We start from the raw sequence: 22,469 nt of genomic DNA on the forward strand, positions 1-22,469 counted from the left end.
AGACCAATTTTGTACCCCAACATTTGTTTACTATAGCATTTCCTATTACGTGATAGGCTTACTTTCTAGTTGACAAACCATCTTCCTCCTTTATATCTCAAGATACAGATATAATGTAAGGTGATCGTTAGTGTTCTTCAAGCTTCTGGTTGGCTGTTGCCTTATACACCACTGCTTCCTGACCATTGGATATCATGTGGTAGTTAGTCTACAATATTAGAAACTACAGGTAGCTGCTACTGTTACAGATATTTAGCAGCTGGTGACATAAAATGTAGAGCAGTTACTGTAGGTGATTGAGTCGAACAATTGTTGGTTCAGTTCTGAGTAGTGCTTTACGAGAAGTTAAAGAAAACAAATGAGGTTAGCTTTTAAAAGTTGTAATAATTTTATGTTTAAAAAGAATAGAGTAAGTAGTTTAGGGAGATCAGAAAGTTTTAACTCTTTCGCTGCAGGATGGTGGAATGTAGGGGGTCATTCCGAGTTGTTCACTCGCTAGAAGTTTTTAGCAGCCGTGCAAACGCTATGCCGCCTTCCACTGGGAGTGTATTTTAGCTTAGCAGAAGTGCGAATGAAAGGATCGCAGAGCGGCTACAAAATAATTTTGTGCAGTTTCAGAGTAGCTTCAGACCTACTCAGCGCTTGCGATCACTTCAGACTATTATGTTCCTGTTTTGATGTCACAAACACGCCCTGCGTTCGTCCAGCCACGCCTGCGTTTTTTCGAACACTCCCTGAAAACGGTCAGTTAACACCCAGAAACGCCCTCTTCCTGTCAAGTACTCTGCGGCCAGCAGTGTAACTGAAAAGCTTCGCTAGACCTTGTGTGAAACTACATCGCTCGTTGTAATAGTACTACGCGTGTGCGCATTGCGCCCCATGCGCAGAAGTGCCATTTTTTGCCTGATCGCTGCGCAGCGAACAAAAGCAGCTAGCGATCAACTCGGAATGACCCCTGTAGTTAGAAGCGCAAATGTTGAAAATAGATATCTGCGCACAAGAGTGAGAGAGCCCTTAGCAGCAAAAGACTTCAAGTTTGCAAAGATGCAATGTTAATCAGAGTGTAGAAGAATATCAGACCATTGACCACAGACAAGACATAGTGTTGTTTTATTGGCAATAGAAAAGTCATCAAATTTCAACTTGTATAAACTAAAATGTCAGCGAATTTGAAAGGAGACGAACCAATCTACAAACTGTAAAACGGTTAATCAAATTAAACTATTAGATGCACATTAAATTATAATTGTAACCCTTTGGGAACAAACTTATTCTTGAAATAAAGACTTAATAAGGTTTAACAGTAAGGTTATAATTGACATTAATTTGCATAGCAATGCAGTTCAGAGATTATATACTGTACATTTCCACCACCGTAAAAAATATTTTGTAAATACTTTATTTTCTTGCAAAAATCATTTAGTAATACTTTAATGTTGAATATAAGCCCATCAAATTATATATTCACATGATTAGTCTAACGTAAATCAAAAACACATTTGCATTTTTTTATTTCAATGCAATGTAAACTCTCTTTTGTAGCGAATTTGAGAATATTTCACGTTACACTTATGCGTATGGAAGATCATCATCACTCAGGTCAGAATCATCATCCTCCACTTCTCCTTCAATAACCGATTTCTTTCCTTTGCAACACGACACAATCAGTCCAATAATGAAAACCTGCAATTGCAATTAAGGGAATATAATGTGAGGAAGAAAGAGAAGCATAATAATGTTGGACTGATTCATTAGTCATGAAACCATGCTTTTAGAAAATATGCATAGTTTTATAATGTACAGTAGTTTAGTATTACACTTCTACAGAAAAACAAAGACATTAAAAACTTTTAAAAGCTGTACAAATTCTGATTCCCTGTACGGCCTCTAACCAGTGCGATCTAACAGGCATGTTTTCCAATAAATAGAATCATGGAATTCTAGAGTTTGATTACTGATAAATACTGTAGCTTCTTTTATTAGCAGCTAAAAAAAATAATAATAATAATAATAATAATAATAATAATAATAAAAAAAGCTAGTGGACACTATTAATTTAAGGAATATTTATAGCATATAAATACATATAGATATAGGGTGTACAGGGAATTCTTAAATAACGGATACTTACGCCAATGAATGCCCAGTTTCCAAAGTAATAGACAGTACTGAAGAACCAAAACTTGTGCAAAAAAAGGTATGTTCGGGTCACTGTACATTCATCTGTAAGAAAAAAAAAAAATATATAAATGAATATCAGTGTACAAAGTCTATGGTTAAGTCTAATTTTAAAGTACTACTATAGATTTAACAAGATATAAATCTACAACATTGTATCCTCTAAACAAATATTAATGAACAGTAACCTATAAATATTTCCATAATTTACCTGTGTCAAACACAGAGCTAGGGCTCAGCTGGTATACAAACTAACTATCTAGCAGTGACGTGCGGTGGGGTGACGCAGACCCTTTCCTGTCATACTGGCGTTTGTACCAGAGTTTTGATTGTATAAAGTATATGAAAAATACAAAGAATATGTTAGAAATATCTTCTTTACATTATTCTAATAATTTTTATAGCCAAAACTCTGGAGTAAAAAGTCTATGGAAGGTGAGGCAGTGCCTCCCCTGCTTATCTTTTCCACACATCTCTGATCAAAACTCACCAAATTTCCAGGAGTTTATACTGCTGCACCTGTGTATAATGCCCAGATGTACCCTTTGGCTAATATATTGCATGTAAATCTGGCTCTGGTGCTAGCCAGTGCCTCCTGAGCTATTTAGCTCACCGCACGTCCCTGCTATCTAGTCAACCATGTTTAATATCTGGAGTGGCTATGCACTAAACGGGTTGGGCATGATATTCCAGCGGTCGGGATTCCGGTGGTCACATGACTGACAGCATCCCTACATCAACGATCCCAACATCAGACAGTGTAATTATAACCCTCTACTAGCCCTCCTGGGTTGGCGGCTATGGCTAACCCTTTTGGGTGGTGGCTAAACACCCCCCTAGTGCCTAACCATAATCCTTACCCCCCCAGGCCCAAACCCCAATACACACCTTCAGGATATTAGCTGTCAGTGTTCAGGCGTAGGGTGGCCAATCCCAGGATCAGGATCGGCGGGATCCTGGGATTTAGGCCTAAAATTGGCAGTGATTCAATCCCAGGATTGGAGCTTCCAATCCCAGAGATTTCGAATTAGAAAGCCCCCTTATTTTTTCAAAGCCTGGCAGCGTTGAGCGTCCTCAGAAGGCTCAGATGCAGCCCAGCTCCCTTCTACTATCTCCCCCTGCACATTGCGCAGCGTGACATGAAGTCAGAAGTCACGCTGCGCAGTCTGACGCTAGCCGCCCAGACCCCACCTCGACGCCTCCAGCAATTGGACCAGCCCGCACTCATAGTGGATGGTGAGTAGTTCTGTGAGCTGGATGGGTCCGAGAAGGAGGAGGGGGGGTGCACTGAAAATTTTTATTTTTAACTCTTCAACCCAATCCCGGCATTGATCATTTTTCAATCCCAATACCCGGGATTGAAAAAAAGGCCCGGGATTGGCCTTCCTAATCTGGCGCTGGCCTCCTTTGTGGTTTCAGGATCCCGGCATCTGTCACATATGCTGAACGCATCCCACACTGAACACAGGGCCGAATTCAGAGATGGACAAAAATACAGTGCTGCATGCAAGCAGCACTGTATTTCCATCCGATCCCCTGGAGAGGCATGCAGGAGATGTCTCAGTAGACAAGATGCCTCCTGCATATAGCTGCGATTCCAAAACCAAGACTGATATTGAAAGCTGGGATGCAACTTGGCAAACCATCAGTTCCAAGGAGATGTCCAGATGAGAAATCTCTAGCTTACTAAACTGATTGATGGAAGTGGGGAATGTGAGGCCAGGAAGTCCGTGTGGTGACATGCAAATCCCTGGCTCTCCCCTCCCAGAAAATGCGGGTGTCATGTCCCCATTTCAAGGAATTCAGGCCTCCCCCACCCCCTCAATGCCGCTACCTTGGGTGAGATCACAAGGACTGTTCTGCGAATAAGCAGAACAAACCTTGTGCAGACAAAGATTTCTTATAATCAGGAATCTGCATGCTGCAGCAGACCTGCGGTCAGGTCTGAATTAGGCCTACACTCACCCTCAAATATGATAGTGCAGTCAACCTAATCATGATTAAAAGAATAAAAAAAGGATAACAGATGTGTTCACGTACATTTTTGCTATATCAAGGGGATGAAGTATGTTAAGCTTTTTTAAATACTATTCCTTATCCAGCATATATACACTTATTATATGACAGCTATATTGTTTTTAAGCAATTTTAGGTCTATATTTCCTCCCAGATTGTTTCTATTTTATTCCTTTTATATTATACATCTCTGTGAATTTTAGTGCTATTATTGGAATAAAATCATGTATCTTTTTTACAAATGAGCACGCAGTCTACTTATATCTACATGTCACCAATGGTCACTTAGAAGTATCTTATCCGCTTTTTCTAATATATATATATATCTATATATATCCCAAGAGGGTGTGCGCAACATAGAGTATTACCTACTTTGTTTTTGCTTTACAGAATATTCTATGCCTATGACACATCTTGTGCTACAACAATCCATTGCATCAGCATTTACAGTACAACCAAATGCATACTGTATAGCAATTTGTGATTCCTGTTACATTGATGTAATTCTTCCCTAAGCCCTAGAATGGAATTCCAAAGCATTTACATAGAAGCATACAGAAACATAGAATTTGACAGCAGATAAGAACCATTTGGCTGATCTAGTCTGCCCCTTAAGTAACCATATTGCTACCTCAAACCCTATTTGAGCTTTACATCTACTTCAAACATGTTTAAATTGCTCTACTGGTAGACATTAACACCTCTGATGGGAGGCTATCCCACCTGACCACTAACTTTTCTGTTATGTAATTTTTCCTCAAAATTCCCCATAACCTACCTCCCTCAGTTTCAGCGCATGTCCTTGCATTCTAATATTTCTCTTCCTTTTAAAGAAAGTTTCCCTACTGTCCCTTGTTAAAACCGTTGATATGTTTGAAAGTTTCTATCATGTTCTCCCTTTCCCTTCCCGCTCCAAACTATACATATTATGATATTTTAGTCATTCTGGGTAAGTTTTCTGATGTAGGCCATGCACCATTTTAGTTTTTGTATAGTCTCTAATGTATTAATATCCTTCTGGAGATATGGCCTCCAGAACTGAACACAGTATTCCAGATGAGGCTGTACCAATGACCAATATAATGGCATTACTTCTTTCTGCTACTGATTGCTCTTCCTATGTAACCATGCATCTTGCCTACCTCATTGCTTTGTTACACGGCTTACCTGCCTGTAAGTCCCCTGAAATTAGTGACACCTAGATCCATTTCCTCTTCAATTGTTTACATTTATGCTAGAAACCCCTGCTCCAAGGGACTGATTACCTTATGAGTGAACACAGATGCTGAAAGGGGTACTACAGTGGTGGTGGCAGCAGCAAAAGGTGACTAGTCAGGGCCCATGGCTCCAGAACCATTCACTGATATGAGCCATACTATAGCAGGTAGAATGTGTGTTTGGATCAACAGGTTATTTGATCTTCAAAGATATATCCTCCCCCATGCTATCTATGCATCACTAGCCTTATATGAAGCATTGTGAACAACCATATCAAAACACCCCAGAATATGTTTTTTTGGTCTTGCTGGGGGTGGTGGTGGGCATTACTAGGAAGTGGCTGCACCAGAGTATGTCTCCTCTCGGTTGCCACAGACACATAAGATTCTATTTCCACTTAAGTTTATACGTCTGCACACAAGTGGGAGCAGGCGCTGTCTGTGGAATCTCTCCCCCCCCCCCCCCCCCCAAACACACCTGCTCCCCAAACAAAGGTGCATTTCTCTTACAATGTAGCAAAGTGGAAATAATATTGTTTGTTGATTTCTAAATATAGTTTTCATGAATCACTCAAAAATGAAAGCTTATAGAATGTGATTCCATCATGATCCCAAAATAAAACTTTGGGGATGTATTAACAGTATAAACCGTTTTTGAGATTGTCAAAAATGTTAAATATTTGCTGTTTGAGAAAATCCAAATTTTGTTTTTGAAAATTGTTGCATTTTTAAGGAAACATACTGCTGTATTATATATCATATGAAAGCCCATAAAAATAGGATTAAAATGAGGCCTTGCCCAACTCTCTAGCTCCTTTCGGTGAGCTGCAAGTGTAATTTTAAAAAACCTTAATAGCACATTTTTGATGAAAAAATTGCAGCTTTAAAGACCTATAACTTCAAAACCGTTGAACATATAAACCTAAGAATTTGGGGGTTTCTTTACACACGGCAGCATTTATTACACTGAATTTTATTAGAATCTGAAATGGTCAGTTTGAAACCTGTGTCGATTTGGTCTAGAAAACCCCTTTGTAAATATCAGAATTCTTTAATACGCAAGTTAAGAGAAAAATATATGTAACACCCTTTCCAAGAAATGTATGTTACATCATGGTTCGCAGATACTGTAAGATAAAATTAGAAATCATCTCCCATGTTTGGATCTGCAAGAACATAAACACCACATTTCACAAAACAGCAAAATACATAAGTATACATTTTCATAGTGTAAAAACAAATTTGTCATTTTAAATATATAATCCACTATATAACATGCCCGGTTAAAAAGAATAATACACATATGAAAGCTACTTAGCAGAGATCTTTTTTAAGTACAGAGAAAACATGTTTGTGAAATAACCAATATTTAGAGCATTACTAAATTAACATTTCCAATTATCTGCTATGTACTGTGCCATTCACAGTTGACAGAAAAATGTATGACTGACCACTCTCCTAAGAAAAGAATGAATATTCAAGGATTATGCAAGGTTTTATGAGTAAATGTAAGGTAAAAAGTAGGACAATAAATAAAATGTATCTATGTATATGCACACTTAAAGACAACAAAATCATACTTCTAAAAAAAATAATACAAATGTAATCTTTTTGGCATTAGTCAATGTATTAGCAAAAGTTGTGTACCACACACATTAAAGTGTAAACTACTATAAGTGAGTTTTACATTCAATAATTGTGGCTTAACAAGAGTTAAGCCCATGTTTGTTTGCAAAGTATAAATGAAATCATATCCAAAGGGGATAGCAGTCTTGTCACCATCTGCAACCCTGCAGCTGCTCACCTGAATTACTGACAGATCAGGAGGATGCAGATGGTGCACTATAGCAACCGCAATTCAACAAATTACCTGAACATTTCAAATTTTTGACCTTAAATAAAAATTTTAACACATACATAAAACTTGACAACACACAAAAAAATGTTGCCATCCCATGAGATTTTATTATTTTAACTAATTTGCAATGAAATGGTTATTGTTATGTTTAGGAGACTACAATATATATATATATATATATATATATATATATATATATATACACACAAATAGAGAATTCAGCACTCACCATAGCAAGCTCACTTGTCCTCACAACATCAATAAATAAATGATGGGGGTTTAGTTAGTGAATTGGCCAATGCACGGAAGCCTGCATACCGCTCCACGGTACCCCACCTACATGCAGGTCCTACACTATCACAAAGCCTTAAGAATTAAAACCTGGCAACTGTATCACATAATATAACTGCAAATATGCCCACTAAGTTTAATGTATGCCTGCCACATATCTAGTGGCTTTTAAAGGCATACTAGTCACCTGACACAGCCGGTAAATTACTAAGGAGCAGCTGACACAGGTTTAGAACAATTGAGATTACACAGGGGTGCATGAAAAGGCCTGTGACCATGGTTAATAAGAGTTAACCAAAGATTAACCCCATAATATACAAACAAATATAGAAAACCACAGCACTCGCCACCCCAGAAGCGGGGTGCAGTGTCTGCGCTCACCACTCATAGGGTGGGGTGCATGCAGCCCATGGCCACCTACCCAAATACATACAAATAGAGAATTCAGCACTCACCATGGCGAGTGCTGTGGTTTTCTATATTTGTTTGTATATTATGGGGTTAATCTTTGGTTAACTCTTATTAACCATGGTCACAGGCCTTTTCATGCACCCCTGTGTAATCTCAATTGTTCTAAACCTGTGTCAGCTGCTCCTTAGTAATTTACCGGCTGTGTCAGGTGACTAGTATGCCTTTAAAAGCCACTAGATATGTGGCAGGCATACATTAAACTTAGTGGGCATATTTGCAGTTATATTGTCAAAGTCAGAAAAATGTCTCAATGCACGTTGCCATATTTGCACCGCACACTGGTCCGCGCTGCGCATGCGTACGCTCTCCCGTGAAGACGCATACCCGCAATAGCGTGCACTCGCAGGCGCGGTATGCGTATTTACGGTAGAGTTTATGTAGTCGTAGCGTGCGACTCATTCGTTACAAATGTTCACAATTAATGTAGTTTATAGATCATGGTCCCTTTGATAGATTCTGAAAGTTTGGTTAAAATACAATGTCCCAGAGCTGAGGAATCCCTCTTTATATCGTACGAAGGGTCTAACAGGAATCATACAGCAGTGTTTGGTACCCATCGGAAGAGTATTTAATTAGCAATATTCCGGTGTTGGTTTGGAGCGTATTAATCGCTCGTGCGAATAGTTATGGACATAAGAAGTTTATGTCCATTTCTATTATTTACACATACTCAGGTATGCGGCGGGAAACCCAGTTTCCCACCCACCTGAGCTGTTGGAAATCGTCACAGCCCACCTGTATGAATCACCCTATGACCTTTTGTTATGGTGCAGGGCCGAATTCCTTCGGCCAATGGACAATGGGATTGTAGGACCAGGAGATTGCATTGTGTGTGGGGCATAAATAGGCAGGCCGACCACATCCAGCTCTCACTCTTCAACGGTTCTCATTGCTGAAAATCGGGTGCTGGATGTCCAGGCGCATGCGATCGTTTCCCCTTGTGCGTAAGTTTCTCTCCGTAATCATTGTCTTTCTGTGAGCCAATTTCTCTCTATCTCTCTCTCTCCCTCTCTCTCCTCTTGTCTCTTATATCTCCCATGGTATTATAGTATTGTATCGTATTTCATTTAGGTCAGAGTAGTATTGTCTTTTTGTATTTTAGTTCTGTGGTTAGGAAGTCTCTGTTATATTGTAGTGTATCATTTGTACTGTTATCCCCCTTTACAAGTATATTAGATATAATACAGTTAATAGGCTTTGGAACCTAAACCAGTATCTGTGTGTTTTCTATAGTGTTAAGTGTTCACTTGAGCGTCGGTGACGCTCAAGCAGCTTTGTAGTTAGTCAGGTTACACAAGGTTGCACTTACACCCTGTACTCACATTAAGGTATTCTTTGTATTTCTTTGGTATAAGGTTTAAACATTAAGGTATAGCGTTGTGAGCGTCTGCGCCGCTGGTGATCTCCTCGTGGTCTCGAGCGTCCGCTACGCCATAGCGAATCATTACTCTAGTCATAGCCAATAACGTGTCCTGTGATCACTGGGCCGTGAGCGAACGTGACGCTTGAGCGTCTCGCCTACGGCTGAGCGATCGCTACGCCAATAGCGTACCATTACGGTACTTCTTAAGCAAACAGCGTACAGTGTTCTTAGCTTCATAAAGGGTTGTTATACGACAAAGGAATTTAGCATTGTCAATTGGGAACTCGTCCTATACTTCTCACATCTGCACTAGGTAGATCAGCAGACATTATCCCCCAGCAAAGGGTGGGAGATTGTCTCATAGTGCTGGCGGGATAAGCGTCTGCTTCGCTTAGATAAAGAGTGCTGAAGGAACCCGGTAACCGGAAGTAAGAACAAAACGCTTGTGTCCTTTTAAAACTGTTTATTTTTCTTTTGTCTTGCGTACGCACGCATATATCTGCATTTCTGTTTCATTTTCGTATATCACTATTCCTGTTTGCCAATTTTATAGTTGATAGAAAGTGCTAAAAAGAGATTTGCTGTTATTTCATAGTAGAGGTAATAGTTAAAGTATAGAACAACACACGGTTTGTCTGAGATACAAGGCAGTCAGTGTGGATTGCGGTAGATGATCAGGGATCATTTACATTGATAAAAATATATTGTGTTACGGTGGATCCTTTGCATTGCGTACACGTGTCGCTAACAAAGACTAGCGTACGCAATCCAAAAGGCAGACGCACGCAGTGTACATTACGCAACGTAGCGTCCGGTTACGCCCACGTAGCTCAAGTTGTGATAAAGTGAAGTAACGCAAAGGCGATAATTAACGCACAGCGGTAGATAACGCGACGCGGTAAATAACGCAAATCTATTTTTGGAAAAATCTGAAATTTAGTTTAACAGATCCTGCTCCTAATTGGTAACACTTTTGGCCTAAAGACAATTTCTGCGCAGAAATAGATATAGAAACAAAAGTGTACATGTGTTGAGTGAGTGTGTTTTGTATACAAAAGTTTATATAACTTTAAGGTGGAACCAAAAGGAAAGCCGGGTACTCGTCAAGGGACATACGTGTAAGTGACATATACGGTGGCTAGGGAGGCATCCCTGGTTAAATAATATTTGAGCATTAGAGTATAGCGGACCATAAGGTAACAAGACCAGGAGGTCATAAGGTAACAAGACCAGGAGGTCATAAGGTAACAGACCAGGAGGTCATAAGGTAACAGGTAAAATAGACAAAGAGGTCCGCTATAAAAGTCCAGTGGCACAACGCCTGGGGTGTTGGTGCAGAACCCATATAGGCCATACAAGCTCTTGCTGAAGGAATCGCGGCCGGAAACATCGATTCCATTGATCTTTCAGTACATGACAAGTAGTGCTCGTGTACTGAACGATTGGACCGCACGTAATTGTGTGCAGTAGTTAGTAATCTGACCTAATACCATTAGAGTAAAGTGGTCACAAACGCTATTTGTACATTCTGACGTGATTTGTGTAATTTTTTATTTTTGGAAGGGAAGTTCGCTGGTCACTCAGGAACTATCCAACAACCGATACTTGCTGGGGAACGCGCCCCAGTAAATAAAGGTTCACAGGGGCCCTAGGTTGGGTACAGCAGCTCTGGTTACAGTGATTGCAGTACTGGCCAACGTGGGCGAGAAGTAAGTGGGGTACTTGATAAACCACCACCGCCGGCCTGCCCAAGGACATCTTGGTTTGTTTGTAAGGGTTCGCTGAAAACCTTGAGATAAAGATCCAAGGAGGAATAAGCAACGCCTGCAGATTATGGGGGCCATTTGTTCAGGTAGGGGGCGATCAACCTCGGTTCGGGTTGATTCAGAGAACCGACCAGTTGGGTCGGCACGATATGTAATGTGTGAAAAATACGGTAGTCACACAGAGGTTTTATGTGATGAATGGGAGAGAATGACTGTACAAGACAGGGACAAATTCCCAAGAATAGGTAGCTTTAGTCCAGAAGTGTTACAAAATTTAAGGAGGAGGATATGTCTCGTAAAATCATCAAAGAGACAAAATAAACATTATGAATATTTACAGTTATGGCAACAGGAAAGTGAATTACAAAAAAGAGTCTATTGACTTTTCTGACTCTTATCTTGAGAGGAGAGACAGTGGCATCAGGAGAGGGGTTGATTGCGGAGAGAAAGACACAAGGGTGAACAATAAAAACGCTCTTAGCAACTGTAATATAGATTATAAGAATAAGTGTAATAAATGTAACAATGATTATTGTAATACTGTTGAATGTACAACTATTAACCTGTGCAAGCTGCACCCCATGTCAAACCTCCCTCAGGAATACAAACAAGAAAGTGAGCCCAGAACGATGTCAGCACCTCTTCCAGAAGCCATCCTACAAGACATCCAGGTGGACGCGACCAAATTGGTAAAGGCAATAATCAAACCCCCTAACGGAGGGTCAGGTGAGGTCGTGTCCACAGGTACGTACAATGTTTTATATCACGCACAAACAAATGTACCCCATATTATAAGACCAAAACAAGGTGATGTAATTGAGTTTAGTCCTGTCAGGGTGATCACAGTCCCCAATGGGAAGACTGATGATCAGGGAACCATTCCCGTCAAGGACAGTGCAATGCGCCATCCCTGGTCCCGGACAGAATTGAGATCAATCATGTCTGATTACCCAGATCCTAGGAAAGATCTAACTGTATGATCAAAGATTCACAGAAGGTATATCAACTCCCTAGACAACGACATAATCATGGTATCCAAGGAATCAGGTAGGTACAGGGAAAGCGGTTGATGGTGATGAGCATCCAAGCGTTTGAGGAGGCATCAAATCAACCAAAACCCCAGGCCATTGGCACATGGAGGAACTTAAGGATTTGTGATCTGTGCAAAAGAGAAGGGCATTATGCCAGTAACTGCAACAGCCCACATAAAATCAGACCCCCTAGACATGAAAATGAGCAAAAGTTATGACACACCAAATTATAATCGGGGATCATATAGGAAGAATTTTGGGCCACACCCATAATATATAGTCAGGAAAGGTGATCATTAGGACTGATGGTAAGCCTGAGGTAACGGTTAATGAAGTGGGAGGTCATTCACTAAAGACACAGGAATGACCAGGTGAAAAGTTGTAAATGTATTTGTGAAAAAATGGTTTTCTCTCCCTCTCTCTATCCCCATCTCTGACGATTATTGGTAAGAATTCAAACATTGCATATTCGCTTGGTCCTTGCAGAAGTCTACCAAACCCCAGCATGACCTATCCACCACAATGTATTCTGGCCAGATACAGACAGTGGAATAATGCAAGTGCTGGTGGGGAGGGACTGCTCAAGGAAACCATTAGACACGTAGATACGACAGCCTAATAGTCTGACAATGTTTTCTTAATGTTGACAATGTTTAAAAATGCTTTGTTTCTCTTCTCTTATTGATGGTTATTGTCGAGTTATGTAATGTATATATGCACATGAATTGTTCTCTATCTCTTTTGTTTTTATTTTCTCTCTCTTCTCACTCATGTTTCCATGATTTAAAGATGGTATGTCACCCCTCAGTTGGACCAATGGTAATGCCAGATTTTTGCTCCTTACAGAAAGATCGTCGGTTAGGAAGGAATATTGCATCACCAGAATGATCGTTTTTGAAGACTGAGAGACAACACCTTTGAGAGGACAGCAGAACAAGAAGAACAACAAGACGAGAGAACTTATTATCGTAACGAGTTCTCTCCCCCTCAAACTGATTTTCTTATACTCCATTTACAAATTTCTTCTTTTCTCCTCCTGTAAGATGGACTTGCCCCAAGAGACTGTGATATGGATTTTTCCCGTTAACCATGATGTTGACCAGAGCAGTCTGTTTCGGTGAGAGTACCAGTGAGGTCGAGAAAGGATCCAGAAAGGTCCTGATGACTGAGACGGAGGTGTAAATTTCCAATAGCAACCCAATCACCAAGCAAAGGCGAGTACCGGGCACGATCTAACAACCATGTTATTTGTAAACAACTGTGAAGGAATGTTAGTTCAAAAAGAAAGTTGTATCTGTAGGCTCTGTAACAAAGAAATGCCAATCCAGTTTTAATATCCACATGGACCGGCATCCATTGAGTGACTATCACTCTCTAGTGGGTAACGTGTTAAACCAAACAGATTGTTGGGTATGCTCTCAAGTACCTCAGGGTCACAGTAAATCAGGGCTAGTACCATTTCCTGTAACGTTAGGGGAGGTACTTGAGCTAAGTGGTGGGAGACCGGTGGACCGGAGGTTTAACATCTCCAGCCCTCCTAGTTTGAAGCTCCACCAATACCATGTGGATAGGTCCCTCATATGTTTTAACATCTCCAATCCCAGAAAACCGGGAAATTGGGAAGTGTCATGGAGCAACCTTACCATGACCTTTTCACACAGAGCAGATAGAATGCCTACAGATACAGAGCTCGTACGCCACATAGCCAGTAGAGGAAAATCTTTCCGGTATCGATATACCTTAGGAAATAGGATTACTAGAGTTGGAGAGGTATCACCAGGATACTGTGCACATATCGTACAAACCGATACGTGCATTAGGCAGATGGAAGAATTAGGGTCAGGAGATTTCACCTGGAAGGTTTGTAACATGGTCATGTCCTTCTCCGTCCCTTATGTTCTCCCCGATGACGCATATTTCATATGTGGGAGAAAGGCGTACAAGTGGCTTGCCCCAAACTCTGAAGGATTGTGTTATATTGGAAAGGTATTGCCTGAAGTGATGACTGTTACACATGACAAAATGAAGGACATACACCGTGGTGCCCAAGCTCCTTATACTCACACTCATTACGAGCACCGAGTTAAAAGACAACTGTCAGAAAGGTTAGAGCATCCGGCCTCTGATCTTATCCATGAATCCACCGGGATTCAGGTTCTGGTAGCGTTAGATTTCACTCGCACCGCTCGAGGTGTGATGAATTATAGATACATTTCCGCACTCGCCAATTTGTTAGATAATATCACTGAAATGTATGATGACACGTTTAGATACACTGGAAGAGAACTTCAAGCTTACAAAACAGAACTAGTTCAGCATAGGATGGTTCTTAATTATCTTACAGCAGTAACAGGCGGATATTGTGTTACATTGGCAACACAGTACGGCATAAAGTGTTGCACGTATATCACAAATAGCACCGAGGATCCGGTAGAGGTCATAGACCAAAAGATGGACGATATTCTCCAATTGAAGTGGGAATTTCGTCGAAAACACAATCTCACCCTTGCTGCTGTAGGTAATGAGCTGACTGGTTGGGTGTCATGGTTGAACCCGCGAAATTGGTTCTCCGGTTTGGGAGAATGGGCTCAAGGAGTCATAATGGATGTTGGAAAGTTTCTACTATGTATCTTGGGTGTCGTTATATCGATTGGATTGATATTTAGATGCGGGCAGGCTTTAATGAGGTGCAAACAAAGTACAAAAGTGATGAGCTTGAGGAGTGAGGAAACCGTAATTAACCTGGATTTGATTTATGACCCAATGATAGAAACCAGGATGTGATGAAAATGCGATTATACGGTCCGTTTCTTTCACCTGTTTTTCTGCTTTTTCTCCAAGATACAAAGACCCCCTTGGACGAGGAAGCTGACGAGACGAGATGTATACAGACAACGGATTGACCAAAGAAGAAGATTTGACAACTTTAAATATGGACACTTGATGAACTTTGCCATGGATCCCCAGTTTCCCTAGTACTTTTAAACTCACGCTAGCCCAACATTTTTGTAAATCTGATGGCACTGACAAAGCTTGTTGCTCATGCCTAAGGAGCAAAACAGCGCAAAGAAGACGACTCTCAACAGATACCGAACACAACTTCAACAACAGATGTACATTTCCCTGACATAGAATATCATTGCATTTTTCGTAAGTGTTCTTTATCTTCATCTCTACAACCCTCAGGTAACGACACACATAGACGATAGGGAATACAGGCACAGATATCAGCAACCACATACCTCCCCCATTCATGTATCATCAACTAAAATGTGCTCCCCATTTTGTTCAAAATCCGAAAAGAGCTCGGTAAAGTTTGACAGCCCATCCACAGACCTGTACCACAGGATAAGAAGGAATTCAAATGTATACTTCGCAATACCTCGAAGCTTGATTTACAACACGTACGGCACGATGATACATGACCCCCCAAACATGGATTCATACACACATGCTTCTGCTATCTCACTAGGTCATACCCTCTTCACACCTTCTCCTCTCTCCTCCCTTACCCAACCATGGAAATCAATTAACCCCTGACTTGCATTTTTCTCCTTAAATGTTTTGTGGCAGTTATTATTGACTGCCAAAGGGTGGACTGTCAAAGTCAGAAAAATGTCTCAATGCACGTTGCCATATTTCCACCGCACACTGGTCCGCGCTGCGCATGCGTACGCTCTCCCGTGAAGACGCATACCCGCAATAGCGTGCACTCGCAGGCGCGGTATGCGTATTTACGGTAGAGTTTATGTAGTCGTAGCGTGCGACTCATTCGTTACAAATGTTCACAATTAATGTAGTTTATAGATCATGGTCCCTTTGATAGATTCTGAAAGTTTGGTTAAAATACAATGTCCCAGAGCTGAGGAATCCCTCTTTATATCGTACGAAGGGTCTAACAGGAATCATACAGCAGTGTTTGGTACCCATCGGAAGAGTATTTAATTAGCAATATTCCGGTGTTGGTTTGGAGCGTATTAATCGCTCGTGCGAATAGTTATGGACATAAGAAGTTTATGTCCATTTCTATTATTTACACATACTCAGGTATGCGGCGGGAAACCCAGTTTCCCACCCACCTGAGCTGTTGGAAATCGTCACAGCCCACCTGTATGAATCACCCTATGACCTTTTGTTATGGTGCAGGGCCGAATTCCTTCGGCCAATGGACAATGGGATTGTAGGACCAGGAGATTGCATTGTGTGTGGGGCATAAATAGGCAGGCCGACCACATCCAGCTCTCACTCTTCAACGGTTCTCATTGCTGAAAATCGGGTGCTGGATGTCCAGGCGCATGCGATCGTTTCCCCTTGTGCGTAAGTTTCTCTCCGTAATCATTGTCTTTCTGTGAGCCAATTTCTCTCTATCTCTCTCTCTCCCTCTCTCTCCTCTTGTCTCTTATATCTCCCATGGTATTATAGTATTGTATCGTATTTCATTTAGGTCAGAGTAGTATTGTCTTTTTGTATTTTAGTTCTGTGGTTAGGAAGTCTCTGTTATATTGTAGTGTATCATTTGTACTGTTATCCCCTTTTACAAGTATATTAGATATAATACAGTTAATAGGCTTTGGAACCTAAACCAGTATCTGTGTGTTTTCTATAGTGTTAAGTGTTCACTTGAGCGTCGGTGACGCTCAAGCAGCTTTGTAGTTAGTCAGGTTACACAAGGTTGCACTTACACCCTGTACTCACATTAAGGTATTCTTTGTATTTCTTTGGTATAAGGTTTAAACATTAAGGTATAGCGTTGTGAGCGTCTGCGCCGCTGGTGATCTCGTGGTCTCGAGCGTCCGCTACGCCATAGCGAATCATTACTCTAGTCATAGCCAATAACGTGTCCTGTGATCACTGGGCCGTGAGCGAACGTGACGCTTGAGCGTCTCGCCTACGGCTGAGCGATCGCTACGCCAATAGCGTACCATTACGGTACTTCTTAAGCAAACAGCGTACAGTGTTCTTAGCTTCATAAAGGGTTGTTATACGACAAAGGAATTTAGCATTGTCAATATTATGTGATACAGTTGCCAGGTTTTAATTCTTAAGGCTTTGTGATAGTGTAGGACCTGCATGTAGGTGGGGTACCGTGGAGCGGTATGCAGGCTTCCGTGCATTGGCCAATTCACTAACTAAACCCCCATCATTTATTTATTGATGTTGTGAGGACAAGTGAGCTTGCTATGGTGAGTGCTGAATTCTCTATTTGTATGTATTTGGGTAGGTGGCCATGGGCTGCATGCACCCCACCCTATGAGTGGTGAGTGCAGACACTGCACCCCGCTTCTGGGGTGGCGAGTGCTGTGGTTTTCTATATTTGTTTGTATATCATGGGGTTAATCTTTGGTTAACTCTTATTAACCATGGTCACAGGCCTTTTCATGCACCCCTGTGTAATCTCAATTGTTCTAAACCTGTGTCAGCTGCTCCTTAGTAATTTACCGGCTGTGTCAGGTGACTAGTATGCCTTTAAAAGCCACTAGATATGTGGCAGGCATACATTAAACTTAGTGGGCATATTTGCAGTTATATTATGTGATACAGTTGCCAGGTTTTAATTCTTAAGGCTTTGTGATAGTGTAGGACCTGCATGTAGGTGGGGTACCGTGGAGCGGTATGCAGGCTTCCGTGCATTGGCCAATTCACTAACTAAACCCCCATCATTTATTTATTGATGTTGTGAGGACAAGTGAGCTTGCTATGGTGAGTGCTGAATTCTCTATTTGTATGTATTTGGGTAGGTGGCCATGGGCTGCATGCACCCCACCCTATGAGTGGTGAGTGCAGACACTGCACCCCGCTTCTGGGGTGGCGAGTGCTGTGGTTTTCTATATTTGTTTGTATATTATGGGGTTCATCTTTGGTTAACTCTTATTAACCATGGTCACAGGCCTTTTCATGCACCCCTGTGTAATCTCAATTGTTCTAAACCTGTGTCAGCTGCTCCTTAGTAATTTACCGGCTGTGTCAGGTGACTAGTATGCCTTTAAAAGCCACTAGATATGTGGCAGGCATACATTAAACTTAGTGGGCATATTTGCAGTTATATTATGTGATACAGTTGCCAGGTTTTAATTCTTAAGGCTTTGTGATAGTGTAGGACCTGCATGTAGGTGGGGTACAGTGGAGCGGTATGCAGGCTTCCGTGCATTGGCCAATTCACTAACTAAACCCCCATCATTTATTTATTGATGTTGTGAGGACAAGTGAGCTTGCTATGGTGAGTGCTGAATTCTCTATTTGTACGTATTTGGGTAGGTGGCCATGGGCTGTATGCACCCCACCCTAAGAGTGGTGAGTGCAGACACTGCACCCCGCTTCTGGGGTGGCGAGTGCTGTGGTTTTCTATATTTGTTTGTATATATATATATATATATATATATATATATAGATAAACGATGGTGGTGGCACTCAGCGACGAATAATCAGACGACAACCAACCTGGTTAACAGTCAACGTTTCGGGGACTGCTCCCCTTTATCAAGACACAACCAGCACCTCTGAAAAGAACATACATAAATACTTACAAAGCACTTACCAAACACCAATCACGCCATTGTCAGCGCTCCCGGACGCCCGACGATGACGTCATGCACGCGTCAGCGTGCACGTGGTCTCCGTCAGCCGTGCGTGTCGCGCGGTCACGCAGTGTGGTGTGTATTGGTTACCTAGCAACCACCGCCTGGCGCCGTGATTGGTTCTCGTTACACCACTATCAGACTGGCGTCAAAGGCGTCTGACGCTGGATAGTCACGTGCGGAAGGAGATTCCGGGTTACCCTCGGCGATAGGTTGCCTAGCAACCCACGGGCACTGCGGACATGGCAATTAATAATAATCAACATAAGTGAAAGAAAACCCAAAGCAAACGAAAACATAAAACGAGTGATACACTGAAACAAATAAAGCAATTAATGAAACTACAAAAACACTGATTAGATAAATATATGAAGCACACGGCTGCAAGTAAATCTTGATATTACGCTAGCTGTTAGGGCAAATAGTCAAACTGTATAGAAAAACATTATTTAAAGGTTAAATAATAAATTGAATAGAAAACACAATCCTAACTATAATATGAAGTGTCCGTAATGTCTGGACAGAGAAAGATGTACTGAGTCTGTCCAGGTGATGTGGAAGACCTCAATGAGGCACCTAGAACAACAAAAGATTACAGATTTATAGAAAACAATTGAAGCTAAGAGCTTCATTCAATCCGTTCGGCTGAACTGTTTGAAGTTTATGGATCCACCATGTCTCTTTTTGGAGTAGAATTTTTCCTCTGTCTCCTCCTCTCCTGTTGGCAGGTACATGGTCGATCATCCTGTAACGAATAGTGGCCAGTGAATGACCAAAGTTCTTGAAATGTCTGGCCACTGGTAAGTCGCTACCCTTACCCTCCCAAGCTGCACGGATGCTGGATCTATGTAGGGCTATTCGCTCTTTGAACTGGCGAATGCTTTTGCCTACATATAGTTGGCCGCATGGGCATTTAATGTAGTAAACGATGAACTTGCTGGTGCAGGTCAATGCGTGTCTAATCTTAAAGGTTTTACCCGACCTGGGATGTTGAAATTCATCACCTATCTCTAGACAACTGCATGTAGTGCATCCTGTGCATCTGTAGTTTCCAGGTTTACGAGTGAGGAAATGGGATAGTTTTGCTGGACCCATTTCCGATATATCGTTATGTACTACGATGTCCTTGATATTTCTGCCCCTTCTATATGCGGCCATTAATGAAGTGTCCTTTAGGACTCGTAAGTCCTTGTCTCTAGAAATGATCGGCCAAATGTTTTTAGCTTTTTTGACCAGATATTGGCTTGCAGTGGTGAAGTCCTGCGTCCAAATCATCCTTTCCTTAGTGGACTTTGTCCCTTTATGCGTTAATGCAATCTGTCGAGACGTCGACAATGCTTTAGCTCTAGCTTTCTGTAGAGCTTCCGCAGAGTATCCGCGTGCTTGGAATTTCTATACTATAATCTAGCTCGATATCTGGATTATTACCTTCAACCGCTGATTCAAGGATTATCACTATGTTTAAAAGATACTACTTCACTGATTCTGACACTACAAGCTCTGTCTCCTTTACCATCGAAACAGCTGCTTTGCACTATTGATGTTGTCAATTTATACACCAGTATCCCACACCATCGAGGCCTACAGATCATGGAAACCTTCCTCACAAATCACTCGGAATATAAGGGCCCAGATGTCAAATTGTTTTTGACTCTTTTGGGTCTTACCCTTAAGAGAAATTATTTCCTCTTCGATAAAAAAATTTACCGTCAGCGAACTGGATGTGCCATGGGGTCCTGCGTGGCTCCCAGTTTCGCGAACGTGTTTATGAGCGAGTTAGAACAAGATCTGTTCTTCAATACCAGTGACACTACCAGTAAAATCACACTGTTTCGTCGGTACATCGACGATATCATACTGATTTGGTCTGGTACTCAACAGGAATTCATCAGCATGATGGAAGAAGTGAATGCAAAGGATCCAGCCATCAAATTTACCTACGAATGTAGCTTTGAAAGTATTCATTACCTCGACGTGGCCATCTCTGTGGATCAAGACAACAACATCAATACCAGCATTTATTTCAAACCGACTGACCGCAACACAATACTTAGAGCAAATAGCCATCATCCGGAATCCTTAAAGTGGAGTTTACCGTATTCGCAGTTTCTTAGAATTATACGGATCTGTAGTAATGAAGACGATGCCCGTCTACAGATCCATAATATGTCCTTGAAATTCCAAGCACGCGGATACTCTGCGGAAGCTCTACAGAAAGCTAGAGCTAAAGCATTGTCGACGTCTCGACAGATTGCATTAACGCATAAAGGGACAAAGTCCACTAAGGAAAGGATGATTTGGACGCAGGACTTCACCACTGCAAGCCAATATCTGGTCAAAAAAGCTAAAAACATTTGGCCGATCATTTCTAGAGACAAGGACTTACGAGTCCTAAAGGACACTTCATTAATGGCCGCATATAGAAGGGGCAGAAATATCAAGGACATCGTAGTACATAACGATATATCGGAAATGGGTCCAGCAAAACTATCCCATTTCCTCACTCGTAAACCTGGAAACTACAGATGCACAGGATGCACTACATGCAGTTGTCTAGAGATAGGTGATGAATTTCAACATCCCAGGTCGGGTAAAACCTTTAAGATTAGACACGCATTGACCTGCACCAGCAAGTTCATCGTTTACTACATTAAATGCCCATGCGGCCAACTATATGTAGGCAAAAGCATTCGCCAGTTCAAAGAGCGAATAGCCCTACATAGATCCAGCATCCGTGCAGCTTGGGAGGGTAAGGGTAGCGACTTACCAGTGGCCAGACATTTCAAGAACTTTGGTCATTCACTGGCCACTATTCGTTACAGGATGATCGACCATGTACCTGCCAACAGGAGAGGAGGAGACAGAGGAAAAATTCTACTCCAAAAAGAGACATGGTGGATCCATAAACTTCAAACAGTTCAGCCGAACGGATTGAATGAAGCTCTTAGCTTCAATTGTTTTCTATAAATCTGTAATCTTTTGTTGTTCTAGGTGCCTCATTGAGGTCTTCCACATCACCTGGACAGACTCAGTACATCTTTCTCTGTCCAGACATTACGGACACTTCATATTATAGTTAGGATTGTGTTTTCTATTCAATTTATTATTTAACCTTTAAATAATGTTTTTCCATACAGTTTGACTATTTGCCCTAACAGCTAGCGTAATATCAAGATTTACTTGCAGCCGTGTGCTTCATATATTTATCTAATCAGTGTTTTTGTAGTTTCATTAATTGCTTTATTTGTTTCAGTGTATCACTCGTTTTATGTTTTCGTTTGCTTTGGGTTTTCTTTCACTTATGTTGATTATTATTAATTGCCATGTCCGCAGTGCCCGTGGGTTGCTAGGCAACCTATCGCCGAGGGTAACCCGGAATCTCCTTCCGCACGTGACTATCCAGCGTCAGACGCCTTTGACGCCAGTCTGATAGTGGTGTAACGAGAACCAATCACGGCGCCAGGCGGTGGTTGCTAGGTAACCAATACACACCACACTGCGTGACCGCGCGACACGCACGGCTGACGGAGACCACGTGCACGCTGACGCGTGCATGACGTCATCGTCGGGCGTCCGGGAGCGCTGACAATGGCGTGATTGGTGTTTGGTAAGTGCTTTGTAAGTATTTATGTATGTTCTTTTCAGAGGTGCTGGTTGTGTCTTGATAAAGGGGAGCAGTCCCCGAAACGTTGACTGTTAACCA

At 41.6% G+C, this 22,469-nt stretch overlaps 1 protein-coding gene across 1 annotated transcript in view; it reads right to left on the bottom strand.

Annotated features, from left to right (window-relative positions):
- Positions 1–1,082: 1,082 nt before the first annotated feature.
- Positions 1,083–22,469, bottom strand: part of LMBRD1 (LMBR1 domain containing 1) — a 677,250-nt gene continuing 655,863 nt past the window's right edge. The window contains exons 15-16 of the mRNA XM_063916757.1: positions 2,132–2,223; positions 1,083–1,683 (exon numbers count right to left, since the gene is read on the bottom strand). Of these exons, the coding sequence (XP_063772827.1) occupies positions 1,570–1,683; positions 2,132–2,223 (206 nt within the window). The 3' untranslated portion in view covers positions 1,083–1,569. The remainder of the gene's footprint in view (positions 1,684–2,131; positions 2,224–22,469) is intronic.

Source organism: Pseudophryne corroboree, chromosome 4 (genome assembly GCF_028390025.1).
Source record: "Pseudophryne corroboree isolate aPseCor3 chromosome 4, aPseCor3.hap2, whole genome shotgun sequence".
NCBI lineage: Eukaryota > Metazoa > Chordata > Amphibia > Anura > Myobatrachidae > Pseudophryne > Pseudophryne corroboree.